General features: G+C 45.4%; 1 protein-coding gene across 1 annotated transcript; it reads right to left on the bottom strand.

Annotated features, from left to right (window-relative positions):
* Positions 1–1,863: 1,863 nt before the first annotated feature.
* Prph2 (peripherin 2) lies at positions 1,864–15,716 on the bottom strand. Its single transcript, XM_046426260.1, has 3 exons — positions 15,136–15,716; positions 5,929–6,175; positions 1,864–2,076 (listed from the first exon to the last, which is right to left on the bottom strand). The coding sequence occupies exons 1-3, from the start codon at positions 15,714–15,716 to the stop codon at positions 1,864–1,866; spliced, it is 1,041 nt and encodes a 346-aa protein (XP_046282216.1).
* Positions 15,717–17,556: the final 1,840 nt, after the last annotated feature.

Here is a 17,556-nt window from a genome sequence, read left to right as displayed (position 1 = left end):
CCTGCTATTGATGAGTTAAGATAGTCGTTTAACAAAGCACAATTTGTACCATAGTTTTTAATATGTTACACAGCTGTTGACAGCATAGATACATATATGGGCCTAGAACAGCAGTTTCATGATGGTTCTCGGCACTCCTGAGAGACAGCTGGGAGCTCCAGAGCTCAAGGGCCCTCACCAGAGATGGCTGGCTGACTCAGTGTTTTCAGAGTGGATCCTTCCTTGGTCTCAAACTTATATCTATGTAAGCCTGGAACCAAAATTTGACAGGGTGTCCAAACATCTTCTGATCTGAGAGAATTGAATCCCAGACATAGCTCAGACAGCACCAGTAATCTTAGTCTCTATACTAAAGTTCCTAGAATAAACCCCGACTGGGTCCAAAGTAACCTATTACCAACACCATTTCTTGGTCACAGCAGAGGTAAGTTAAAGGCTGTTCCCCTCTGTCTTCTACCTCCTGGCTTTGATCTCTAGCCAGGTAGGAATAAACTATCTTGAATGTTTATCCAACTAGCAGAATTATGCTGGGCCCTTCTGTGATCAGGTTCCCCAGGGGTCTGGAATGCCAGTAAAATTGTGCTCTCCTTTCCCTGAAGCTTTCCTGTTTCCTAAAGCAAGTGAACCCTTCTTATACAAGTGCTAGCTCAGGAATATTGGCTTCTCAAAGAATCTTTGATGCAGAAACATTCCAAAAATATTGCTTTGCAGGATGGATATTGGGGGAGAAACTCCCAGACGACTCCTTGCCCTCCACTATATTGGTCCATGGGGGATGTCACAGCCACCTGTACAGGTGTCCCCGGGTCCACCAGAAGGTGAGGCCTGACCTCCAAAGGGGTGAATTCTTGTCTGATAATTGCTCCTCTTTCACAGCAGGGCAGTAACCTAAACCAGGACTTCCTAGGGATGAGCTGCAGGTATTCATTTAGCACTTTAGGGTATTGCTGGAACATGCTGACAGCCCATGATTTACTTGGTCTAAGTGATAGAGCATGGGAATGTAACAGAAAAGCAGGCCTTTCAGTGTGTTTTTGGTGGGAAATAAGCTCCTACCTCAAAATTCTTTTGCCCCACGACTGAATTCCTATATAGAGGAATCAATGCTTTGGAGAGTCTAATACCCTTAGAAAAGGGTAACTCTCCCCCACCTTCTGGCATTAAACAACAAAATGACCTGTCAATCTTGGCATTAAAAAAAAAAAAAGCTGGTCGTAGTGGCATACACCTGTAATCCCAGCGGCTCAGGAGGCTTCGGCAGGAGGATTGAGTTCAAAGCCAGCCTCAGAAACTTAATGAGGCCCTAAGCAACTCAGTGAGTCCCTGTCTATAAATAAAATATAAAAAGGGCTAGGAATGTGGCTCAGTGGGTAAGTGCCCTGGGTTCAATCCCCATTATCTACACCCCCACCCCACCCCCAAAACGGCCATTATATTCTTCAGATTCCTGTATGCATCAAGTGATGCTTTGGATTTAAAATAAAGCAACTTGGAGCTCATAACAGCCAAACTAAAGGAGGAGCAGCACTCAGGTGTGGTCAATACCTAAAGATGTTGAGACTGGATTAATGTGCTAGGAGAAGCATAAATCCTGGCTAGTCATCACCAGAGAGGCCGTGAGTCCATCATAAGGGCACATCCCAGGGCAGGGAGCCTGCTGGGCCTCATTTATTCACATTTGGAGTCATTCAAAAAGTGTTTGCCACACACTTTGGGGACCCTAAACTTCTTGTCTCCCAGAGACAAGAGTCTCTGAGAGGTGGCCAGCCTTCTTGGGAGATCAGACTTTCAGTTGGACAAGGGAGGAATCCGCATTTCCTGGAGTCCACTACTCCGTGTTCAGGAGGGGCAGGGCAAGGGCCATCAGCCAGCCTCAGGGGCCTGGCCTGCATCTGCACCCTCAGCTTCCACCTGGTTGCCCTTGCCCAGCTTTTTCAAGCTCTCCAGAAAGGCCTTCCAGGTCTCAGGTATGCTCTTCTCCAGCAGCCAGCCCTCACTCTCACACTCAGGGTCCTCGGGATTGGATACACCTTCCAGTGCTGTATGCAGATAGCGCAGCCCAACTGTGACAGTTACCTGGTGAAGAGAGAAGACAGGAATGAGGGGCAGGAGCTAGGAGTTGGGCTAGAAGGAAACCATGGGTTTTCCACCAGTCTGTGCCTCCCGGAGTAGTGCTCAAACTGAGGGGGCACCCTGGCTCAATGTGTCTGCCTCTAATCCACACCAAATCCTTTCTCCCCTCTGGGTCTGTACCATTCATTGTTCTCTTCCCAAAACATTCACCTTACCATTAATTCAGCTTCAACCCTTGGAGAGCTCCCTTGCTACTCCCTCAGTCCTGGGTTACTTTACCATGATGCCCTCCACCCCATTCCTAGCACATTCCTTGGCATGTATTGAGTGTTTGGTAATCATTGAATGTCAAAAGACACCTTTTCAGCAAACAATAGGATGTGTGGTTTCTCTTTATTACTGTTATTTTGATTAGTGTGGCAATGAATGGATGCTAGTAATGGGTCATTTGGATGTGGCAGACATTGGTGCCAAACGCCTGGGTTAGAACCCCAGCCGTGGCACTTCACAAGTCATGTGACTAGGAAACCAGGACTTATTCCTCTGGTTTGCAGGTTTCCAGATGCAATGGCACCTGCCTCACATGGATGCTGTGGTGCCTTGGTATCTGTATAGTGCACAATGCTGGCCCATGGCAGGACAAATAGGAGTGTCATCTGTGATTAGCTTGGTAAGTACTGTTTTTGCTTTTCCAGTGACATATTCCATTGGTCACATATTTCTACACAAATGCCTGATTTGTACTCTTCTGCTTCCTGTGTGTCAGGGCACACTGTGAGAAGACTAGGCTGCTCCTTGAGGGCAGGGCTGGCCCTGATGGCTCTGTTCACCCAGTGCCTCAGCTCCTAGAATACCCTAGGTAATGGTGGGGTCTCAGTAAATACCTGCTGATGAATGCTCTGGGGATAATTTATAATGACTAGTAAGTAAGTGATAGAGTTTTAACTTTTGTTATTATTGTCAGTTGAAGGTTTAATGGAATATTTTCACAATGGAAAAAGTCACCTCCTCCAGGAAATCCTCATGCTGAGTGCGTCCACACTGATACCTTCCTGCTTTCCTATAGAACACCCACTGCATTATGAATTTTGCCCTTGGTTATGGTCCTCCCTTTGTTCATAAGTATAATGTCATCTCCTGACTGGATTGTGAAGCATAGGGGTCAAGGTGAAGGTCAGAAATCCCATCATTATCTTTGCCACCTTCGTGTTCATCATATCTCTAATCACAAAAGGCCTGGAGGAAATTGGGGCCATTCACTCCCTGCACACGATGTGCTGGCCCTCATTTTGTGTGGTCAGTAGGATCTTACAAGGGAGGTAAGCTGAGAGGCAGCCAGTGGGACTCCACTTCCCAACTGACTGCTTTGTCCTTTTAATCTTTTCATGAGCTCTGCGGGATCCTAACCATCTAAACTTCTAGCAATAAGCTACTCTCCTCGGTCTACCTACTCGTTCCCAAGACACTGTCTCAGGAGGCAGGACAAACAAAAAGACCCCAAAACTAAATGGTCATGAATATGCTGTTGACCTTGATATCAAAAGAAGCCTTGCTGTGGAGCTGGGGCTGTAGCTCAGTGGTAGAGTGCTTGCCTCACACGCTTGAGGCCCTGTTTACGATCCTCTGCACCACATAGAAATAAATAAATGAAAATATTGTGTCTATCTACAACTAAGAAAAATATTTTAAAAAAAGAAAAGAAAAGAAAAAGCTGGATGTGGTGGTGCAAGCCTGTAATCCCAGCGGCTGGGGAGGCTGAAGCAGGAGGTTCATGAGTTCAAAGCTGGCCTCAGCAAACATGAGATGCTAAGCAACTCAGTGAGACCCAGTTTGTCTCTAAATAAAAATAGAAAGCAGGGCTGGGGATATGGCTTAGTGGTTGAGTGCCCCTGAGTTCCATCCCCAGTACCCCACCAAAAAAAAAAAACCACAAAGAAGTCTTGCTGCTGAGCACAGTGGTGGTACATGCCTCTAGTCCTAGTGACTCAGGCAGAAGGATTGAAAGTTCAAGGCCAGACCCAGCAATTTAGGACAGCCCTAAGCAACTTAGTGAGATACCCTGTCTCAAAACTAAAAATAAAAAAGGGTGGGGCTGGGGATGTGGCTCAATCCGTAGTATGCTAGCCTGGCATGCGTGCAGCCTGGGTTCGATCCTCAGCACCACATACAAACAAAGATGTTTTATCCACTGAAAACACTAAAAAATAAATATTTCTATCTCTCAAAACAAAAAAAATAATAATAAAAATAAAAAGGGGTGTAGCTCAGTACTAAAGCATCCCCGTGGGGCTGGGGTTGTGGCTCAGTGGAAGAGCGCTTGCCTAGCATGTGCGAGGCACTGGGTTCAATTCTCAGCACCACATATAAATAAATAAATAAAATAAAGATCCATGAACAACTAATAAAAATATTTTAAATAAATAAATAAAGCATCCCTGTGTTCAATCTCTAGTGCCAAAAATAAATTAATTAATAAAGCCTTCCTGGGCAGTATAGTCACCCTCTAGTTTCATATAGTGAATTTAAAAAGGTGTGTAGCAGCCACAGACACAGTAGATATACCCTATAATTTCCATAGTACTGGAAGAATGACTTAAAAAGAATCCTTCAAAGAAATTCTGATGTAAAAAGCTTTCCTACCTAATGTTTCTGGCTTTTTATGTTTGGATTTTTGGAGTCTGGGTTTTCTGCTATCAGAGAAACTCAAAGTAGGCATCCTGAGTCCCTACTGCACCCCCACTGCCACCACCTTGTCTCCCAGTCATGCCCTTGGTCAGCACCTAGAACAGTGCCCAACATGTTTATTGTCTGAGCATTCTCTTCAGTGAAGACTTCAAAACATTAACTAGGGGCTTGCTGATATTTTTAAGATCTAAGAACTACATTAACATGTGAATGGTGATCAGAATCTGAAGAAACACAATCCCAAACAGTTCCCATTTACCAAACACCCCTAACATACATACTGCTGTACATGTTGCCTCCCAACAGTCTCCAAAGCTAGGTGTTGTATCCCTATATCAGAGGGAGGTTGAACAGCAGTCCAAGATCTCAAAAAGTGAAAGGACAATATTAACTTCCAAAACATGCTAAGTAAAAGAAACCAAACACAAAAGCTTTCATATTATATGGGTCCGTTTATGTGAAATGTCCAAAACAGGTAAATCCATAGGCACAGAACAGACTGATAGTTAGCAGAGGCAGGAGATGTGGGAGAATAAAGAGTGACTGCTGAATGGACATGAGGTTTTCTTTGGGGTGATAGAAAGGTTTGGGAACTAGATGGTAGTATATTGTGATATACTAAATGCCAATTAAATGTACACTTTAAAATGAAATTTTATGTTCTGTGAATATCACCTCTATATATTTTTTTTAAAGTGCTGGGAAAGGGCTGGGGTTGTGGCTCAATGGTAGAGCACTTGCCTCACATGTGTGAGGCACTGTGTTCGATCCTCAGCACCACATAAAAATAAATAAATAAATAAAAATAAATTTTTTTTTTTTTTAAGTTTTCAAAAAGTGATGGGATGGGCTGGGGTTGTGGCTCAATGGTAGAGCACTCACCTAACACGTGTGAGGCCCTGGGTTCGATCCTCAGCACCACATAAAAATAAATAAATAAAATAAAGGTATTGTGTCTAACTACAACTAAAAAATAAATATTAAAAAAAAAGTGATGGTAAAGAAATTAAATGAAGCAGAGACATGGGATGCAAGCTCAGTGCTGTGACCCACAGCCAGGCCAAAGCTGGTGCTGTGGAGGAAAATGCACTCTCCAGGCCTGACTCCACCCCCATTAAACCCAAATGAGGCTGGGAGCTCCTTCTCGCCAGCGGCTGGCCTGAGGCCTACCTCAAAGAACCAGACAAGGAGTGTGGCAGCACCCATGGAGTTCATGAGGCCATCATAGTAGCTCAGCAGGGCAGCCCTGCAGCCATGTAGCCAAAGGTTGAGCTCCTCAGTCTGGTGATCATAGCTGTAGTGGGCTGAGTTGTTGGTAAGCTGGTACTGGATGCAGGGCCGTGGTGAGTTGGGGTTGCAGCAGCTGAAAGGGACACCATCCACCAGGTACCGCCCATCCACATTGCTCTTGATGCGACTGGAGGAGAAACAGAGAACTTGACTCAGGCTTCCCAGACTTTTCACCAGGTGCCAGTTCCTCTCATCCCCTGCCTCTAAAAACCTGGCTTGCTCCTTCCTTCCTTCCTTCCTTCCTTCCTTCCTTCCTTCCTCCCTCCCTCCCTCCCTTCATTCCTTCCTTCCTTCCCTTGCTCACCTGATAAATATTTGCTCTGTAGCCGCTATGTATTGGCTGCAGTCCTGGACACTTTAGAAAGAACAGTAAGCACATAGCCCATGCCCATGCCTTTTTAGAGCTTATGCTCTAGAAGGTGGAAATAGATAGTAAACCAAGACGTAAGTGTTGAGGAAATGTAGAAATTCACCTATTCACTCTGCTGTCAGGCCCCCACCTGCAATAATTCTTGGGACCCCTGCCAGGTTGCTAGAAAAGATAGGTAGTGATCATGGACAAGGTTCTTGCTGGCAACCATCAGAGTTTAATCCCTAAATCTCTCACCAACTTTATCTTTCTCTGAAAGGTCACTCCTAACCAAAGACCCTTCCAACGAGAAGGTTCCAGAAGGTCTGCTCTGGGCCTGTGCAGAGGCAAGGAGTTGAGACCTGAGGCAGGCACCCTTCACTGTCTGTGAATTCCATCTCTAGCCAGATGAGGGCTCCTTACTCATCTGAAAGATGTGGCTGCAACCTTGGCTCTCCAGGCCGACAGGCAGGGCTCCATACACTTTTACATTTCTCTATTCTATGTGCAGCTGTTTAAAGCATAACACATATTCACACAGGTTCCCAATTCAAAAGGAATCTTTATGGTGAAAGCACTCACCTGCACTCAAGCAGGCTGGGTTTGTTCTGCCCGACCTGAATGTGTAATGCATCCAGCTATACACAATACTTGCACACTCAACTGTGTACATTTTGTCTCAAGTGAAAAAGCTGCCTGTGAGCTATTCATTACTTAATAGCAATAGATTTTTGAAACACAAGAATAGAAAGCATGCTATTTTTTAAAACAGACATTATTTTTAACAATGTTCATTGAAAATGGTGATTGCACTCTTCAAAAAGATGTCCATGTTTAGCTTCTTTTTTAAAAAAAAATTTATTAGTTATTGATGGACCTCCATTTATTTATTTGTTTATATGTGGTACTGAGAATTGAACTCAGTGCCTCACATTTGCTAGGCAAGCACTCCACCACTGAGCCACAACCTCAGCCCCCCCTGTTTAGCTTCTAAATAAAATATCTTTAATACAAAACACTTCTCCCTCCCTGTCTCTCAGCCTCCAGGTCCCACCACTGTGGCCAGCTTTGTCTGTCCACCCAGAGAGGCTTCACGCATGGACAACCAACCAGAGACTCTGCAAATGGTATTTTTCCTGTTTGTTTGTTAACCTGAATGGTAACATTGTATACATAATGCCTTGAACATTTCCTTTTTCCCTTAGTAGTTTCTTAGAAGTCTTTTCACACCTGCCATTGGAAATTGTCCTGAATTTTTGTCCTGAAAATAACCCACAGGGTTTCTGTTCAATTCCCTACTGACAGCAGTTTGGGTTTCTCCCATTCTCCTGTTAATGCAAACACGGACATGGGTCACAGTACTTGTTGTGAATATATCTAACAATAAATTTCTAGATGAGACATTTCTGCATCAAAGAGTGATTCTGCCAGCTCTCTCCCATATTTCTCCCTTTAGGGGGCTAACAACCTTGCTTGTGAGAGCTGGCCTTCCATGGCTATACCCACACAGGTCTGGCTTTTGAACTTTGCCAACATAATAGAAGAAAAATATTACCTTCTCATTATGAGAGAAGTTGAACATCTTTTCATATGTTTATGACCCACTTGTTGTCCCTTTTCTGTGAACTGCCTTTGACTTCCATCTATGACAATTAAGACTTTAGGAAGGCTGCATGGTGGCCTGGGCCACGGTGATCATATTTCCACATGGCCTGCAGCCCTGACCTTTTCTTCATGTGTGGGCAAGACCCTCTGTCTGGAGAATGGGTGGCTCTAGGTGGCACGGTGATGTAAACAGGGATAAGAGCATCTGGGTTTGACTCTGGCTCTCAGTCCAGCTCTATTCTTCTGGATAAGTTCATTAACCTCTCCCTGCCTCAGTTTCTTAATCTAAAACGAGTTGATACAAGGTTGTTTGAAGTGCTTCAAGGGTGCCTGGTGTGGAGGAGGTGCACAATAAACATGAGCTCCTTTGCAAAGGCTGGCTCCACGGGTAGTGGCAGAGCAGGAGCCATCCCAGGCAGCACATGTGCCTGGGCAGCTTGCATCAGGTATGATCAGAACAGACCACACATCCCAGCGGTGCAGTCACTTATGAGCTGGTGGCATAAGTTCTACAGCTGTAGTTTCTGGTCTTTAAGGACAGCTGCCGTGTGGGATTCTCACTGAGGTCGGCCTAGTGCAGAGCTCCAGCCCAGTAGGATGCAGGTGCTGTGAGATACTTGCTGGCTGATGGAGGCCACCCTCTGCTTAAGTTCTCACTTGTTCCTGTCTCCCTGACAGCTCCATGTTTGTAGAGAGAGCAGACACCAGGACTTGCTTCACTTCCTACAGGAGTCCAAGAGCTGCGCACCTGGCCCAGGCAGGGGGTACCTTTGAGAATGTGACTGGAAGGGTGTTGGCAAGGCCTTCAGCTTGGGGCTCCCACCCATGTTTTAAGGAGCCAGAAGTTCTGGGAACACTGAACATCTAAAATGCTCCCTCCACCCCACCCCGAAGTCCAGCTTACCTTCCTCAGGGCTGGGAGTTTCCAACGCCAATCTGTTCACCCCTCTTCCTGACCTGCATGTCCCTGGAGCCCTCTCCCTAGCACAGAAAACCCTGTAGATATCCTCAGTTGTCTCCATGGACAGGCATAGGTGTGCCAGAGAGCAGACCTTTGAGTCCCAAAGGTAAGCTGTGGGGCTTGACTTCTGTGGACCATGTGAGGCCAGATGATCATCACCTCTCAGTGATGCAAGGAACACATTTGACCAGGCTTGGCATTCCCTAGGCCCTCAGGAAGTTCAGGCTTCTCTCCACTTAGAACCATCTGGACAGCTTGTTCTACAAAGGAGGAAGTGGGATTCAGAGAAGGGGAGAACCTCCCCCAGAGCCACTCAGTAAGTCATTTAGAGACCAGTCAATAGCAGGTGGCCGCTGGTTTCCACATTGCCTCAGTTTTCATGCCTCTCAGGGCCTTCCTGCCTATTGGCTTTTCTGGTTAAATTCTTAGGGAAAGCGCCAGGTGCAGTGGTGCACACCTGTAATACAGCAGCTCAGGAGGCTGAGGCAGGAGGATCAAGAGTTCAAAGCCAGCCTCAGCAATTTAGCAGCAATTTAGCAAGGCACTGAGCAACTCAGTGAGACCCTGACTCTAAATAAAATACAAAATAGGTCTGGGGATGTAGCTAAGTGCCAAGTGCCCCTGAGTTCAATCCCTGGCACCAAAAAAAAAAAAAAAAAAAAATTTCCTAGGAAAGCACAAGTTCCCTCTGCCTGCTCCCTGTCCTGGCAACCATTTCCTAACCACCATCACCTATCCTTATTTTGAGACATCATCTATCCTTATTTTGATCCTTATGTGCCCTCCTGGTGTCTCTAAACTGGGGTAAACCCTGCACACCTGCCTTATACATTTCACACATTTTACACATGTATGTGAAATGAGGGCCAGGCCTGCAGACCTAGGGTGAGGCCAGCAGAGGCTCTGAGCTGCCTTTAGTCTGCGTATTGGCCTTCTGGACAGCCTGGTCTCCCACCTTACCTCCCCAACCCCAGTGAACAAGTCGCCCTGCTGGTCTCAACAGGACAGGGCTGTGTCTCCTCCGACTGGGGTTCTCTGAGGATGAGGCTGTGCCGCCTCCTCCTGTGTCTTCCCTTGATACTTGCAATTCTTTATGTCTAGTGACTACTCAAAAAAACAATCTTAAAGGAAATACTAAGACCTTACTGTATTCCAAGTGCTCCATGTGTACACCTATATCTGCACCACATCTCCACACTTATATTCTCAGTTCTCAGATGGGACAAGAGGCTCAGAAAGGTCAAGCAAGTTGCCAAGGTTCCCCAGCTGCCACTCAGCTAGCCTAGGTTGGGGTTGACTCACTGTTAGTTATACTCCTATGACCTCTTTCCTTCCCATTCATTTCCATATGTCTTCCCTTATTGATTTGTTGGTGCATCTACTAAATTGTTTATTTCTCTGGAAAAAACTCTGATGTGATGATTTGTCCAGGCTCTTTGTGGCTTGTGTGTGGGGAGTAAGCTAATACACAGGCCTTATCTTAGTCAAGACTCTATAAACTCTGGTGACCCCCAAGCAGAGAAAAAAAATGTAGCCTGGGAAATACTTGCTGTTTATAAATAGCCAGCTCATCACCTAAGTAGCTCTTCTCTGCCTGGCTTTGTCTTAATCTGTGGTTGGAAGGAGGGCAGGCCTTAATCTGTGGTTGGAAGGAGGGCAGGCCCCGCATAAACAAGGCAATGCTTCTGAGCAGTGGGGGTATTCCAGAGATGTGAGCAGCTGGAGGCCCAGGGAAAACCTACCTCCATCAAGTTTGGCCCACCTTCCCTGTGCTCAACTGGGCTTCTCTCTGAAGGAGTCCCAGTCTGATGGAGAAGACACAGCCATAAAATGAAAGAAGTACTGATTGAAGTCAGGTGCGTGGCACACACCTGAGATCCTAGCTACTCTGGAGGCTGAAGCAAGAGGATCAGAAGTTCAAGGCCAGTCTCAGAAACTTAGCAAGACTGTCTCAAAATAAAAAATGCTAGATGTGTAGAGCAGTGGGAGAGTGCTTACCTAATATGTGTGAGGCCTGGATAACCCCAAGTACTGGAAAAACAAAAAAACGAAGGTTGAAGCTAGGTGTGGTGATGCACGCCTGTAATCCCAGCAGCTTGGGAGGCTGAGGCAGGAGGATCTCAAGTTCAAAGCCAGTTTCAGCAACTCAGCAAGGCCCTAAGCAACTCAGTGAGACCCCATCTCTAAATAAAATACAGAAAAGGAGTAGGGATGTGGCTCAGGGTTGAGTGCCCCTGGGTTCCATCCCTGATACCAAAAAAAAAAAAAAACCCACAGTTTGAGAACTACAGATCCTTCTGGCTCTGAGAACTCAGGCCCCAGCAGAGGCATTGTCTCTGGACTCCTCTGAGGGCCTCCACCAATTACATCTGAGACAATGCCTCCTTTTCCCGGCCCAGTCAGGCCCACCAGCCTGGGGAAGGAGGGAAACACAGAATGTTAAAGCATGATGACTACCCTATTTGCCATTCCCCAGAAGCCATGAGACCACCTTGTGATTATCTGAGACCTGGCACAGAGCACTAGAATCCAGTCAGAATCCATATTTTTTTTTTTTGGTTTTGGTTGGGTTTTGTTTGGTACTCGGGATTGAACATAGGGACACTTAATCACTGAGCAACATCCCCAGCCCTTTTTTGTATTTTATTTAGAGACGGGGTCTCAGTGAGTTGCTTATTGCCTTGCTGAGGCTGGCTTTGAACTCACGATCCTCTTGATGTCTCAGCTTCCTGAGCCTCACTAAATTGCTGAGGCAGGCTTTGAACTCGCAATCCTCCTGCCTCAGCCTCCCAAGCTGCTGGAATTACAGGTGTGTGCCACATAGATGTTTTTTAATCCTGTATTTTCTCTGCCCACCCACTCACTGTTTCTTTGGGGAGGGAAATAGAGAACAAGCCATAGAAAATCAGGAAGAAGGGCTGGGGTTGTGGCTCAGTGGTAGAGCACTCACGTAGCATACACGAGGCACTGGGTTTGATCCTCAGCACCACATAAATGTAAAATAAAGATATTGTGTCCATCTAAAAAAAAAACAACTAAAAAATATATATTTAAAAAAAAGAAAAAAGAAAATCAGGAAGAAGAGAGAAAGATGAAAACCCCCCCACCAAAGCAGCTTGAATAATTTGAAGTTTCTGCCAGTCAGTGAACAAACATTCATCCTCCAATCCCTTGGGAAAATTTTCAAAAACTACCCACCTCTCTGTGCTTTCTGAGGCCTCATGCTCCATCCTTGGTTCCTGGAGAGCCCAGGTACAGGAACCCAGCTTCCCTGTCAGGAGCTGGACCAGGAATGCTGGCACGTGCCCAACTCAGCCTTCCCTATCCTGGTCCGGCTAGGTGCACCTTGCACAGAGCTGCTCCAGTGACAGAGCTTGAAATGACCAGAAATCACACAGCCCACAGGCAGCACCAGCTCCTACGAGGCTGCATGTGCATATTATCCAGACTAGCAGCCCTCTGACCAGCCTGCCACTCCTGGTCAGAACGCTCCTGGACGTCCCTGAAGTCCTCAGGGACATGAGGCTCACTCCAGCCTTTTTGCTGGCATGTCCAGATTTGGTAAGAAAAGGAAAAAGGAGAAATCCTCCTAAAAAAATCTTAGTGGATGATAACTGCTTCCTCTCCCTGCCTCCCACGGGGCCCCACCTCTTTTTCATCAGAATCCTAGGATGAGCATACTACTGAGAAATTCCAGAGACAGATAAATGTTTACAGCTTTTCAGTGTTGAGATGTCAAAAGGTAAATAGAATTTTTATTTTTCTAGAGAGTATTTTTGGGAGCCAGCTTTGTTCCATAAACTTATTAATCTTCCTAAATGAAGGAATCAAAATATGAAGGTAAAAAAATTTAGTATCCCTTGCAGTGAAAGTAAGTGTCACTCTGCTTTCTCATTCCTTCCTTCCCTAGTTTTTCCCACCACAGGTAAGAGCTGTGCTCAGTACTGGATCCAGGATGTTGGCCCCAGGCAGTTACAACTCCATTAAGCCTCACTCCCCTCCTGGGCACTGCCTACTACGCCATTAATTTAAGAGTCTGTGCACCAGTGAGCATATCAGGGTATACTCTTAGAAGCACTATTAGTTCCTCTATAGTGTAACATCATTGGAAATTTTATAAAGGAGAAAGAGATGTAAGTTATACAATTGTGTCTTAAGACCAGCTTTGTAGAAAGAGAAAGCCAACAGGTACACTTCCTTCCTGGAAATTTAGCCAAAGGGAAATAAGAGAACAGAGACAGAAGCACAGGACTCAAAGATACTTAAAATAGACACAAATAAGAATAATCTAAATGCCTAAGGGTGCACATTCATGCAGTGAAACAGTATACAACCATTAAACAGGATCATTGTAAACATTATGCAAATGTTATGTAATCAGATAACAGAATGGAATACTCAATTGCATTTATACTATGATTACACTATGTTATTATGTCACTGCTAACAAGACTAGACTGAAATGTGAAAAAATCAAAGCCATCCATTAGTTGCTGGTGAGAATCTTGTTTGAATTTCCTTTCCTGTTTTTGTTCCTCTCAATATTATCATCATCATATTTTTGTGTATGGGTAATAGAGAGATTTTTGTCCAAGTCAATGGAGTCAGGATAATTTCACTCTAACAAGTTGGTATAGGGCGTTGAGGTAGTTTTGAGTAAGCTAAATATTTGCCTGAAATTTCAGATCCATTGGTCACTGAGAGCAACCTGGGTGACTTCTCCACTTGAACAAAAAGGGACTTGGGGCTACAGAGCCATTTTTATATGTCTCAGGAGACTGACCCTATTCGGAAAACAAATATCTGCTCATAAAAGCTGGTTCTGCCATTGGCCTCTCACACTCCCCAGGAATTCTGCTTCTCCCTCTGGCTTCACAACCTCCTAGGTGACTTATGCAAATCATGCCACCTTATGCTGTCCCTGTGGACCTGTCATCTAGGAAGGACAGAGCCGGTTACAATCCTCTCCTCTAGGGATTTGTAGCAGTAATCTCCACCCACAGAGAAAACAAAATCCCAAGCAGTGACCTTCACTCTGACTTTCCTTCCACCTGTGGGGAGCTAACTCAGCCCTCTGAAGCCAGTCGTGTTACTTGGACTTCAGTCATGTCCCACTGCTGGTGTGCCCCAGGCCTCATGTTCAAGTCCCCCAGACTTACTCAGATGGAAAACCACTTGAATAACCATTTATATAAATAGCATAATAGAGAGTTGGACAAAAGATATGAAGGGGAGCCAGGGGCTCAGGGAAGGCTGCCTTCCCTGGACAGTTACTCCAGACCCACCACAGTGAGTCTTCTGGGAAGAGCCATCCACTGGAGTCAGTACACAGGTTGTCTTTGCGAACACACATGCTGAGATTCTTTCTCACCATCACCTCCCCTCGGCCCCTGCAGGATTTCCTTTTTATATATGCCAAGAATACCTTAGAAATACTTGAGTGTATTGTGCTATCATGATTTCAGAAGTAAACACCAGCAGGCATTTCATGAGCATTTGCTGGATGCCAGGCTCTGCATAGAGCTGAGAGGTGAGCTCCAAGAGCACCTGCATTATTTGAAAGATGAGTAATCGAGGACCCACAGAAGCAAGTGACTTGCCCAAGGCCTCAAGCCAGAACTACAGCCTAGCTCTGACTGCTCCCATCCTCTGCTCCGTACCCATAAAGAAAATGGTATTGATTAGATTCCACCATGTCTAAGAACAATGCCTTGGGAGTGGATGCTCAGGGTTCAAAATTGGAAAGCTAGGGAATTTATCAGAAATTTTAAACTTCTGGGACTGAATCCACCTCCTTTGATTAAAGAAACAAGTACCAAATGTCTCAATGTATGTGAACCATGAATGACCCCATTCCTGCAATAGGAAGCGTACACACATACCTGACTATATCTCCCTCCTGGGGATTCTTATTCAAGCAGCTTATATAATTTGACACCATCCTTCCACCTCAGCCAAACATTAGGTTGAACTGCATGGAGTTGCCATTTTCACAGACCAAAGGGGCTAGGATAATGGCAATTTCATGTGATCCAACCTGATGCCCCTTCATAACATACTAATAAGTTATATACCCAATGTAGAGGAAAAGGGACTGGATGGGGTGGGGAGTCAGAGGCCTGGGCCTCAGTGTCCCCACATAGACCTGGCCCCAGGACTAGAGACTACTCACTCCTTGACTTCTTTAGAGGAAAGGTCCAGGTAGCGGTTGCTGATCCACTGAATCTCAAACCAGTCCCGAAAGCCACTGTTGCCGCAACATTTGAACTCGATCTGCAGCAAGTCCATGGTCTTCTTCATGAAACACCTGCCAGGGGTGTCTGTGTCCCGATAGTACTTCATGCCATTCCTGAGCCCTTGGTCCAGGGTGCTCTCCAATGAGCCCCGCAACAGAAAACAGCAGAGAGCCACAAGGAAGAGGGCAATGTTGAAGAGGACACAGACGGCCAGGTATGGCTTCAGCCAGGGCTTCCACTTGGCATACTTGGCAGGGTCCAGAGCATCATAGCAGATCTTGCCAGCCAGAGAGTTGAAGACACAGGACAACATCCCCACCGCTATCAAGGAGTTGGGCACAAAATGGCTCTCTGAATTATCCATCACATCACTTCTCTTCCGGAGTTCAATCTTCAGAAATAGCCCTAAGCTGAAGACGATGATGCCAGCCAACACGGAGAGCCAGTTCATGAGCCAGAGCCCTTGGGCCAACTTGACCCGCTTCTTCTGGTCAAATTTGACTTTCAGCAGTGCCATCCTTGCCAAATGCTGTCCAGATAGCCTCCTGCAGCACAGCTCCCACTCTTAACCTGAGTGAGCCCAGGGACTGACCACTCAGGGCCTTGAGAAGGGTGCAGATTGCCCAAGCTGAAGGGAGCTGCTCTGGGGGTTGCCCATGTTGGGCTCCCTATCCTGGGACCCCCGTTAACTCAGTAATGGTAGCGGGGGCAAGTCTGGGGCGTCGTTTCTGTAGCACCCTTCCCAGCCAAACAGTAGCCTGAACACTGCAGATTAAAAGTGGGAGTCACAAGACATCTTGCTAATCTCTTTAACCAGGTTCATCCCATTAGATAAAACCATGCCGGACTCAGAACATGGCCAAAAGAAGCCTTCATGTACATGCTGGACCAGAGAGCTCTGGGTTCAGTGTGGAGAGTCAGGAACAAAAAGGCTAAAGCCAGCCAGAAAAATGGGATGTACCTAGATGGCTGGCTGAGATTATGTCTCCCCAGAAATAAATTTTCAGCCAGTCCCCTTCCAACTTAAAACTTCCTGTGGGGCAAGACAAAGTCAAGTTCAGACAGAGATGACAGATTGTGACAAAACGTTTGTTTTTTTTAAATTTTTTTTTTTTTGGTCATTGATATTCTTTTTTTTTTTTTTTTTTTTTTATTTATTTTAATTCTCGGCGGACACAACATCTTTGTTTGTATGTGGTGCTGAGGATCGAACCCGGGCCGCACGCATGCCAGGCGAGCGCGCTACCGCTTGAGCCACACCCCCAGCCCTGTGACAAAACATTTGTAACATACAAAATGGAGTTATTAATATGCTAAAAATTGTTTAAATTCTACAAATTCACAATCAAAAGGTGAACAGTAGGGCTGGGGTGTGGCTCAGTGGTATAGTGCTTCCCCAGCATGCAGGAGGTCCCAATGCAGGGGGGAAATAATCAATCATCTGGGAAAATAGGCAAGAACAGGTCAGACAGACCAAATCATAACCAGAAAACTTGGAAAGTCCAACAATCTGGAAAAGATCCTCAACCTAAGTAATATGCAAGGAAATGCAAAGTAAAACAACAACAAAAGACCATACTTGATCTAACAGATTAAACTTCTGTTACTGGAGTATAAACAAAGATAGTGTAGCCAGGTGCTGTGGATCATGCCTGTAATCCCTGCAGCTCAGGAGGCTGAGGCAGGAGGATTGCGAATTCAAAGTCAGCCTCAGCAACTTAGCGAGGCTCTAAGCAATTCAGTGAGACCCTGTCTCTAAACAAAATATAAAAAGGGCTGGGGAAGCCAAGCACGGTGGCACATGCCTATAATCCCAGCGGCTAAGATCCTAAGGAGGATCGCAAGTTCAAAGCCAGCCTCAGCAACGGTGAGGTGCTAAGAAACTCACTGAGACTCTGTCTCTAAATAAAATACAAAATAGGGGCTAGGGATGAGGCTCAGTGATTAAGTGCCCCTGGGTTCAATCCCTGGTACCAAAAAAAAAAAACAGTAAATAGAAATATATACCCAGTGATTCTGTAATTTTGTTATTTTAATTATTAATAAAGTATTTATTAGAGTGATTTTTAGATTTACAAAAAAATGAACATAAAATATATACTACATATTCTAGTATATATACTATATACTCATTCTCCCCCAACCAGTTGCCCCTATAAGCAGCTGTGAGGTTTTTGTTTACAGTTCTATGGGTTTTGCCAAATGTATAATGTCACATATCCCCTACTATCATATCAAACAGAATCGTCTTGCTGCTCTAATAATCTCCTACACTCCACCTATCCATTCTTCCCTCCAACCCTTCCCAACCTCAGGCAACCATTGTCTCTAGAGTTGCCATTTCTAGAATGTTATAT

The sequence above is a fragment of the Marmota monax genome, unplaced genomic scaffold, assembly GCF_021218885.2.
Source record: "Marmota monax isolate L192 unplaced genomic scaffold, Marmota_monax_Labrador192_F-V1.1 WCK01_AAM20220418_F8-fsc00187, whole genome shotgun sequence".
NCBI lineage: Eukaryota > Metazoa > Chordata > Mammalia > Rodentia > Sciuridae > Marmota > Marmota monax.
Note: the sequence above shows the minus strand (reverse complement) of the source record. Positions and strands in the feature narration are given on the sequence as shown.

Bases quoted from the DNA above. Each gene is read 5' to 3' on its own strand.
- Prph2 (XM_046426260.1), bottom strand. From the start codon at position 15,716: ATGGCACTGCTGAAAGTCAAATTTGACCAGAAGAAGCGGGTCAAGTTG. The intron at 6,176-15,135 runs GTGAGTAGTCTC...TTTCTCCTCCAG, and splicing joins TCCTCTAAAGAAGTCAAGGA to TCGCATCAAGAGCAATGTGG. The intron at 2,077-5,928 runs GTAGGCCTCAGG...TCTCTTCACCAG, and splicing joins TCCTTGTCTGGTTCTTTGAG to GTAACTGTCACAGTTGGGCT.